Below are 10,755 nucleotides of genomic sequence, written 5' to 3'. Positions count from 1 at the left end.
GAATAGTACCCCTTCCCCCCTCTTTTTCACGTGCCCGAAATAAAAGAAAAATAAAGGAAAAAGAAAAAGAAAAAAGAAAAGAAAAGGAAATTAATAAAATAATGTAAAATAAAATAATAATAAAATAATGATGTATTAGAAAACTTTGCAGATCCATAACTTTTAAAACACATATCCGTTTTGGGCATGCCAATAGTTTATGAACTCATATCAACAAGTACTTCACAACCATGCATGAGTCAAAGCTCAACTTTGCACAAATAAAAAGTCAACTCCGACACCCCTTGGACAGTTCGAACCTTAACTTGTTTTGCCCATATCTTTCAAACGGTAGCTCCATTTTCAACATGCTACTAGTCTATGGACTCAAGTAGATGCACACTTTACAACGATACCCCAGTCAAAGAGAAATTCCATCCGGATCAAAAAGTCAAATTTTTACCCCTCTTGGTCAATGGCATTCAAACCGGATCAACCTCGGTCAACCTTGGGCTTTTCTTGACTAATAGCCGACGCTTTTAACCTTTTCAGAGCATTAGCTTTTCATTGGTCATTTTAGTTGCACCATATCAGATGATGCTTTGCGAAGCATTGGTTTTTATTTTGTACGATGCATAATTGTGTCTTGTGTCACTGTGATTCTTATAATGCTTCCTTTAAGAATTTTGATGCTTATATTGGACTTCATAAACCTCTAATTGCTTCATCATCAGTGGTGTGTGAAATCTTGTGTAATGGTGACCATTTTTTATTGGCATATCACTAGATAGTTGCGTTTGACTCTTGCCAAAAAATTTTGGTTTATTGTTTTTCTGATCATCGAAATTTGGCAACTTTCAACAATGGAGGAGGGTTTCTTCCATATACTTTTGACCACTTGACTTCATTTCCAGCCTCCTCAAAGTAAAAAATAGTTCCGGTCAACCATTCAAGAAATCATGTTTTGACCAAATGTTGTCTTCGAATTTCTAGTGACCGACAGTCACCATTGATTTTGATTGAAAGTAAATTTTTACTCTACGTCTCGTAAGCTTTGTTTTGATATATAGATTGTATATGTTTGCTGAGTTTTGACGAAGCTGGCAGTCACCATTGTTGCTATTTGAAGTTCCTAATGATAAAGGCCAACAATGGTTCAGTTACTTGAAATTGTTTAATGATGGAAAAACCTTAGGGGTAGTAAATGAAACCACCGAGTAAGCATATGGATTCCTTTTTAACATCCACATCTAGCATGTCTCTCAGAATAACTAAGCTCGAAACTATTTTCTGGGAAATCAATTTTGTATATATTATTTATATATATATATATATATATAAAATGGTAACTTATAATCTAATTTCTATACGTCTTTCTTTTCTTTTTTTTCTTTTTTTTTTTCTTTTTTTTAGTTTTTACCTTTTGTGTGTTAGGGACTGAGAGATTATAACATTAAACCATTGTTACATGAAATTAATAATGGTTTTGACATACAGATAATTAACATATTGCCACTGTTATATATGTGACAGCACAACACCTGACTGTCTTCCTTTTTAAGAATCAGCGAGTACAAAGTCATTATTCAAACTTGGCATATGGAGTTCAAACACCAACAACAAAGGCTTGTATTTTCTTATGCTAATACATGCATGCAATACCTTACAGTGCAACGTAGATGACAATAGGGCTCTTCACTTGGAAAGTACCATCATCCCACAACAATGAAGCAGATTCCAAAAATCCATCTAATTTTCCTTCTATCTTCAGCGCAAACGATAGCTTTTGCCCGAGAGATGTGAACGATAAAACACTAGGTTCAACTGTAATATTAATTCCTAATGGGCCAATCAAGTTAGCTTTATACGTTGAAGTTGGAGACCCTACATTTGTGACTGTCCTGTGGAAAACACGACTGAAAGATTCTGAAGCTGGGGTGGAAAGAGCAAAGGAAGGATAGTTCAGGTCAATAATAATTGTTTCATTAGTCCCTTTGGGACACTCGATGCTAATGTTCCCTGTAATAATTTGCACTAACTTGGTATTGTAGCCTTCTCCACACAAGAATCTCACATAGTCAAGCTCCTCAATATCATAAATCAACCCAGGAAATGGAGCTTTGATAGGGTTTAGCAGACCGGACCCATATGCAAATTCAGATTCAGGGTTCAAATCGGATCTCATGGGTTTAGCTGCAAGGAATTTACACATAGAAATGTTAGACCATATATATATAAGCCTTTATTATATCATAAGTACCATTATTATTTAGGTAAAAAACAAGCCCTCATTAGTCATTATTATTCAGAAGTACATGACTTTGTCGCAAGTCATGAATTGTTAGTCTATGTTGACAAAGGATTGGACTTGGGTGCCTGAAATTTTTGTGATGCATAGCAAATGAAAAATTGTCCAATTAGACTCTATAGAGTAATGAATTGTGAAAAAAGAAAAGCAGCAGCGGCAGATGCATGAGACCCATTACCAGTAGTTATAAGAGAGGACTTGATAGCAGCAGGGGACCATGTGGGACGGAATGATTTGATGTATGCGGCAGTGGCCGAAGCATGTGGACAAGCCATTGATGTGCCTGAGATTATATTATAGTTCACTACCCTATCGTCTCCTTCAACGCCAGAAATTGGAGCAATTGGAGACCATGCTGCCAGAATATAAACTCCTGGGGCAGCTAAATCCGGCTACAATACCACAAAGTAAGGTCCAGAATATAGTGCCAGTTTTTTTTTTAATAAAAAATATACAATGTATAGTTATGTATATATAAGATTAGGCAGACAAAAGGGTAAGATGGATAGCAAAACCTATACCTTGAGAATATTACGTGATATTGGATTTGGACCCCTTGACGAAAATGAGGGTATATAAGGAGCCAGCTTATCTGTTACCTCGTTACTTCTGAATATGGATGCAGTTGCGTTTCTGAATAATTTTCCATAAAGAATAAATATTAATATTAATGCTACGGAAACCAAAATGTTTACCAATTAATGTAACAAATAAGATATGCAATATTATTTTTTTTACTTGTAATTAGGGTCACTTATTTATTTAAAAATTCACTTAAGCATATTTTATTTTTGATCAATAAAATAAAAAAATATTATTTGTTGTCCTAGCTATCAGGAAGACCTATAAAACCGTATGACAATTGTTTACCAATTGATGCAACATATAATATATGTAATATTATTTTTTTGGCTTGTATTGAGTGCCATTTGTCTTTTTAGAGATTCACTTTGCATATTTTATTGTTAATCAATAAAGTAAAAAAGATATTAAATAGTCTCACTCATGTAGTCACATCTAAACCAACTCATATATTCACCCAAAAAAAATTAAAAAAACTGATATAAACTTGACATTATTTGTCACATTAATTGCTAAATAACTTGCAAAAACATTAATACTTTAATGATAATAATCATATTTTAGTATCCTCAACTTTCATGTTTTGCAATATAGGCTCTAATTTTCTAAATTATTGATTGGTGGTAAAAACTTTTGTGATAGTTATTATAGTATCCTCAACTTTTTTGTGATAGTTATTATAGTATCCTCAACTTTTTACAATATAGGCTCTAATTTTCAAAAATTGCAATTTAGGCATTTACATTTTGTTGCAATTTTTACCCTATTTGACTTTTGACCAATGGATTCAATACATCTTAGTATCCTTGAAAGGTTAAACTTTGTTACTTTGATTAGAACCTTAAAAACAATCACTTGACCTATATGTGAGATGGTCATTAAATTGTGTTAGACAAAAGTAAAACAAAGCTCTAATTGCAACAAATTGCAAATTAAAGAGTTAAATCACAACTTTAAAAACTGATGACCTAAATTGCAAAACTACTAAAGTAAGTGATACCAAATTGAAATTAATCCTTATTTTTTCATGCAAAAATTAAAAGTTTAATTTTTCCATCCCATGTTAGAAAAAATAAAACTCTTATCTAATATGTTGTTAGATTAATACCTTGTCGAGTTCATATATGTGTTAATCTTGCTACCGTCGTCTACACTAAGGAAAGATGCAGGCAAAGGTAAAGAGTCAACTACATCTCCTACGACTCGGCCTTTCATTACAAGACCAGCAGCTCCAGCTAAAAATGGTCCTCTTCCATTTGTAAGGACATCGCAGATCACAATTTTACCCTTCACCAAATTCTTGTTCAATGAGTTTGGGAAACAGTATCTGCATCATAACATTATCCATTACCAATATGCATTTCTACATTAAAAAAAAGAAAAAAAAAAGATAGAAATAATAAAATTTCATAAAAAAGAAAAAATGATAGAAATAATAAAAGAAAAATACACATCGCTGGTATTACTATAAATTTCGTTCCTATATAGAAATAATATTACTTAACACATGTAAATTACAAACATATATTAATAAGAAGAAAACGATCATATATGGACAGAGGACAAATTCAACCTAGACACAAACTTGCTTGGCACCTGTATAATGTTACAAAGTGTTGTGTTTAGGGACTTTGTAGTCCGTTTAGCGAGGTTAGCTTAGTTGGTTTGACATTGGCGCCGAAATAGGGCAAAATTATTGTAAATAATTAAAAAAAAAAAAACTTGGTAGTCCTCGATCCATGCAATTTTTGCTTATTTCACCTGCTACTTTTATTATTAATAATAATAATGAATAATAATTGTAATAATAATAATAATAATAATAATAATTTTATTATTATTGTTATTACTGTTATTGATAAGTGTAACACCTTAACCACAAAAAATGCTTTGAATTCGAATTTTTGACCAAGTTTGATTAGAGTTGACCAAGTGGGTTTCATGGTTGATTTTTTGTTATGGGAAGAATTTCATGTTGACAGAGGTACCATAGCAAAGTACTCATCGACACAAATTCGTAGACTTGTAGTATGATAACACGAGTTTGTAAACTAGTAGTAATGCCAAAATCGGAACTAAGAATAAAAAGTTATGATCAAAACAATATGCAATCCGGTTTGATCGAGGAGCCTGGAGGTGATTTTTTCTTTTTATAGATTTTGACATTGACTCCTATTGTATGTGATAATGCTCGTCGATACGAGTTCGTAGACTGGCGGCACACTTAATTTGGACCTCCGACTAAAAAGTTAGAGGTTTGTAAAGTTGTGTCTATCTTTTCCAAAAAATTTTTTTTACTATGTTGAAAAATATTTGAGGGAGTCTTTAATTTGTGCCATGTGTCACCACTTAGAAGGTACCATGTGTCATGACGGAAAAGGGCAATGTGTCACAATAGAAAAGTGCCACATGTCACCTTGAATAACAAAAAATATTTTTCTTCTTTTCTTTTCTTGGCAAGTGTTGTGCACTATGAGCATAAGCCACCTTTACGGTTGACTGTTTAGCCATGGCAAGTTATAAGCAACGGCGTCATTGGGATACGAAGGCGACCGTTTGCAAGTTTCTCTCTTGAACCTCCTCGTCAGGCGGTAATTGGGATGCTAGGTACCATCTGGCACCACTTGTATATAGTATGGTGTATCAAATATCTTTATATATATATATATATATATGTATGCTATGTTATATTATGTTTGTATGCACCATACCGATGCTAGCCTTGTAACTATGTTGCTTATGGGTCCAGGGGATAAGATGGTCAATCCCCAGTCTGTATTGGTAGCAGAGTGCTAGCGATAGTTGATATCATAGATCGGTAGCATGTTAGATAGTATCGTATGTACCTTCAATACAAATGTGTATATTTCGTAATATGTTATGAATTTTAAAATATTATTATTTTATCTTATATTATCTTATCTATTCATGATCTGATTTTCTAATATTATACTTAATCGCCTTTCTTGTTATTACTATTATTAACATTATTATTGTTATTAACTTTATTATTATTATTATTATTATTATTATTATTATTGATATTATTGTTTATTTATTTATTTATTATTATTATCATTATTAGCGGTTATTATTATTATTATTAATATTATCGTCATCGTCATTAATATTGTTATTGTTTTATTATTCTTGTTGTGTTTGTTACTATTATTCATTAGGATTATTTTTATTACTACTTTTTATTATTTATTATTATTATTCTTATTATTATTTTCATTATCATTATTCTAATTATTGTTGTTAATATTTTTATTATCAATGGTACTTACCAATAAAATTATTGTCAAATATTATGGTAGATGTTATTATCAATTTTTGAGGTTATTATAATTATTACTATTTGTTATTCTTGTTATTATTTTTATTATTATTACTTGTTATTATTATTATTATTATTATCATCATCACTATTACTATTTTCATTGTTATTATTATCAATTATTATTATGATTATTATACATAAGCCTTCGAGCAAGTGTGAAAGCCTTCGGGCAAGTGTGAAAGTCTTTAGACAAGTATGTAACACCCCGTCCCAAAGTACAATGGAAGTTTTTCAACTTTGACCGTTGACAGTTGATCGAAGGGGTTAAAAGTTGACTTTTTGACTTGGATGGAATTCTGGGTTGACTGAGGTACCATTACGAAGTACACGTTGGCACGAGTTTGTAGACTAGTAGCGCGTTGAAAATGGAGCTACGGTTTGAAAGATATGAGCAACACAAGTTGAGGTCCAAACTGTCCAAGGGATACCCGAGTTGACTTTTTATTCATGCAAAGTTGAGCTTTGACTCATGCATGGTTGTGAAGTACTTGTCGATATGAGTTCGTAGACTAGTGGCACGTCCGATTTGGACATGTTGTTTGAAAGTTATGGACTTGTAGAGTTTTTCAAATACTATATTATTTTAATATTATTTTTAAACGTGTAACAATGTGCCACGTGTGACTTAATAAATGTAACCATGTGTCTCCATGGTGAGATGCCACATGTCAACCATGCTTAATACCATATTATTTTATTATTGTTATTTTATATAATAATATTATTTAATTATTTTCTTTTATTTTCTTTTTATTTTCTTTTTCTTTCTTTTTCTGTCCTTTTTTTCTTTTTTTCTCCTTTCCTCCACATGGGAAAAAGGGCCACGGGCCCCTTCTTCTTTCTTCTTCTTCTTCCGCCTTCTTCTTCCTTTCCCTTCCTTTCTCCCTCTCGAGTTCTTGCCTTTTTTTTTAATTCCGGCCACCGGAAGGTCACACGCGCCGACCAGGGAAGAAGCCCGTTTGCCGGCGATGCCAACCTCCAAATTTCCCGGCCAGACGCCGCCGGATGCGCCCAGATCGGGCCGGTTAAGTCGGTGGCGGCGGGTTAAGTTTTTTCGGCGATTCTCGCTGTTTCCGGCCAACCCAGTTCGGTCTTCCACCCCTTTCCTCCTATTTTGGATCCTCTGAGTTCAAATATGTCCTCCAATTGTTTAAATTCGAAGTGGTTCGAGAGTTATGAGGAGATGAAATTCCACCGGTACTTTCCGGGCAAATTCCGACGACCACCGGCGGAATTGGGGTCAATGGAGATCGGTAATGCGATCCTCGTTCCATAAGCTTCGTTTCGGTATATTACTCGTCAATTTTGGTTAACATTTGTGTTTAAACCCCTGGGTACGGGGTATTACTGACCCGAATAAAATATTATTTTATTTGACTGTGTGTGAATTGTTGTTCTAGGAGCACGTGTGCATCGTGAAATTGATCCCATGGAAGATCTTAGGTTAATTGCGTGCTCCAAGTGAGTGACCCCCTTAAAAACTATTTTCGGGTGATGATTATATTTATTTGGTGATATTTGAATATTTCGAAAATATATGTGTGTGGTTGGAATTTTATAAAATTGGGTATTTATTTTATAATGTCAAATTTCGGATGTTTGGTTATATGCATATATATATATATATATATATATATTTTGATGCCATGATTGAATATTGGAGAAATTCAAAGAATTTATGATTTAAATTCTGGATTGTTATTATTATTATTTTTACCGAGAATTTTCATGTACAATCAAGGGCTTATGAAGAGAAAATATATTTAAATATTTTTGTGAGCCTTATATATTATTTTGGAGGAAAAAAAAAATTGATTTAAAGGATTTGAAGAAAAATTTTGGTATGATGGTACTGTATGTTTTAAAAAGGTAATTATGCATTTATAATGCGAGGTGGTTGATTTCATGGTTTTGAGTAAACTATATTTCTTTTCTATATTGATGATTTATAGTGAGAAATGCAAGGAATGTGGGATTGGAGATTTTTATAACTCCCACGGTAAATTTCGAAAAATTTTGGTAATAAGAAAAATGGGCTATTGGTATTTATTTTATTTTCATTATTTTGGACGCACTTATGCAGTACCAGTGTTCTGTACTGTACATGAGATTGTGATTAGCGATCAGGTTTTAGTCTCCCGTGACTTACCTATGGACCTGAGGGCAGGCCGATTTAGTATAGTGCACATAACCGCCCTCCTCCTAGGCCGGGATGACAGTCCCGTGAGTTACCTATGGACCTGAGGGCAGGCCAGTTTAGTATAATGCACATAACTGCCCTCCTCCTGGGCCGGGATGACAGGTTTTAGCAGCAGCGCTGTCGAGATGCCGAAGCGACCGTATGCCGGTTCTCTCTTTAACCCTCGCTTGAGGGTGCTCGGGACGTTGAGTACCGTAAGGCATCACTGGTATATAGTGTGGTGCGTCAGACTATTTTTTATTTGAATTTTTAAGCCTATTATTGGGAAACACTATTCAATTAAAATGGTTAATTTATTTAAATTTTGCTGTTTATTTCAAACAAATAATTTTTATGGCATTTTTTTTTTATGATTTATTATTTGTTATTAAAAATTTACTTTATTCCGGATTATTTTTCTGAGTGCATTGGATTCGAAAAATTGTTGCATTTTATTGGTAATTATTGATTAACTGTTTTCATATAAATCGTGGTGCTTTATATTATTATTTGCATGATTTTGTATTTTAAATGTTGATATTCCATTTATTTATTATTTAATTAATTATTTATTGGCTACCTTGATTTTGGGTAAATATAATTGCTGGGTTTTGTGAAATGTTTTAAAAGGGGAACTTTTCCAACCGAGTGAACCGTGAGGGTTTTGAGAGAAAATATTATTTTCAATTAATTATTATTTGCTTACTCGTTTATTGTTAATTACTCAAATGTGCTATAATTTTCATTACTATTATAATTGTACAGTAGATAGGGTCACTCATTAAGATGATTAGCATCTCATGTTTTTAAATTCCGTTCCCCTAGGTTCAAGGATTGGGAGATGTTGATCGTCCGGGGCGAGCCCGACGTTTCAGTTCATTGCCGAAAGTCCAAGAAGCATTTCTTTCCTTTTTTCCTCTCCATCTTGTATTGCTTCTTTATCTGACATTGTATTAATTCCACATTTATTTGTATACTACTCTGTATATTGTATTGGACTTTAGTTGTTATTTATGCACTGATTTACTGTTATTCATTTGGAGTGCTGCAAATTTGTGGAATCAAATTGTAGTAATGTGGGAGGAATAAGGGGATGTATATGGAAATGTGTTTTTTGTGCAGGAAAATTTATGGTAAGTCCAACCCTTAGGGGAGGTTCTGCCGGATTTTCCATTGGAGGGTCCAATAGGGTTTTCTTGGGATCAGGGCTTGTCTAGGGTTCCAGTGAGGAATTTTGGACGGGTCCTGACAAGTATGTAAGCCTTTAGGCAAGTTTCGAGGCCTTCAGACAAGTATGGATGCCTACAGGGCAAGTGTGTAAGCGTTCAAGCAAATTGGGTTATTATTGTCATTAATATTACTATTAATTTTGTTGCTATATTACCTTCTTTCTTACATTATGCATTGGTATGTTTGTAAAATAGTATTGAAATATAGCACGGTACTAAATGGGTGGTTTAGGTAGACGTAATTAATTAAAGGTATTGTGACACCCCGTCGCAAATCACATCGGAAATTGTGCACATTGATCGAGGTTGACCGTTGACCTAGCTGGTCAAAAGTTGACTTTTTGTTCCAGATGAACTTTCGAGTTGACCAGGGTACCGTGGCGAAATGCATGATGCTCCGCGTTCGTAGACTAGTAGCACGTCAAAAACGGAGCTACGGTTTGAAAATTATGGGCAAAACAAGTCGAGGTGCAAACTGTCCAGAAGGTGCCGGGAGTTGACTTTTTACCATTGTATAATTTTTTTTGACTCTTGCATACTTGTAAAGTACTCGTCAATACGAGTTCATAGACTAGCGGCACGCTTAAATCGGACACTTGATTGAAAAGTTATGGACGTTTGAGTTCGCCGGATACTGCAATATTTTATTATATCTAGCTTAAGTGCACAATGACGCCACGTGTCAGCTTCTGATTGGTCCACGTGGGATGAACAGTGTCACACAGTGGCTTTTATTTGACAAAAATCTAAGGGAAGAGAGAGAAAGAGAGAGAGAGTCCGACCGGCCACCGGAGTTTTTCAAACTTTCTGGCCAATTCACCGTACACGCACCGGCCAGCAAGGATCCCCTCCCCATTTCCGGCAAAACCTCAAAATTTCACGGCCATTGGCCGCCGTACGCGCCCGGGTCGAGGCGGCGAAGATCGGCGGCGATTTTTCCCTCCACCACCAGCCACCGCCGATTGACCCATTTCCAGCCATTTTCCGGCCACACGCGCCAGACACCCTTCACCCCCTCCTCAAGTCCGGCCTACCCACCAAATTTCACGGCCACCGGACCACCGATGCGCCGGGATCGGAGCTTTTTCCAGGGAGGGGCCGAAATTCTCCGCCGTCCGGCCTCCGTTTGCCTCAC

General features: G+C 34.7%; 1 protein-coding gene across 6 annotated transcripts in view; it reads right to left on the bottom strand.

Moving 5' to 3' along the window:
- Nucleotides 1-1,497: 1,497 nt before the first annotated feature.
- LOC107405189 (cucumisin) overlaps nucleotides 1,498-10,755 on the bottom strand; it is a 33,087-nt gene continuing 23,829 nt past the window's right edge. For 3 of the 6 annotated variants that reach the window (XM_060815722.1, XM_060815723.1, XM_060815721.1), the window contains 4 exons: nucleotides 3,978-4,196; nucleotides 2,809-2,920; nucleotides 2,466-2,679; nucleotides 1,498-2,172 (listed from right to left, as the gene is read on the bottom strand). In XM_060815722.1, the coding sequence (XP_060671705.1) occupies nucleotides 1,643-2,172; nucleotides 2,466-2,679; nucleotides 2,809-2,920; nucleotides 3,978-4,196 (1,075 nt within the window). In that variant the 3' untranslated portion in view covers nucleotides 1,498-1,642. The remainder of the gene's footprint in view (nucleotides 2,173-2,465; nucleotides 2,680-2,808; nucleotides 2,921-3,977; nucleotides 4,197-10,755) is intronic. The other 3 variants (XM_060815724.1, XM_060815720.1, XM_016012205.4) reach the window with 3 other exon arrangements.

This window comes from Ziziphus jujuba, chromosome 3 (genome assembly GCF_031755915.1).
Source record: "Ziziphus jujuba cultivar Dongzao chromosome 3, ASM3175591v1".
Classification (NCBI taxonomy): domain Eukaryota; kingdom Viridiplantae; phylum Streptophyta; class Magnoliopsida; order Rosales; family Rhamnaceae; genus Ziziphus; species Ziziphus jujuba.
Note: the sequence above shows the minus strand (reverse complement) of the source record. Positions and strands in the feature narration are given on the sequence as shown.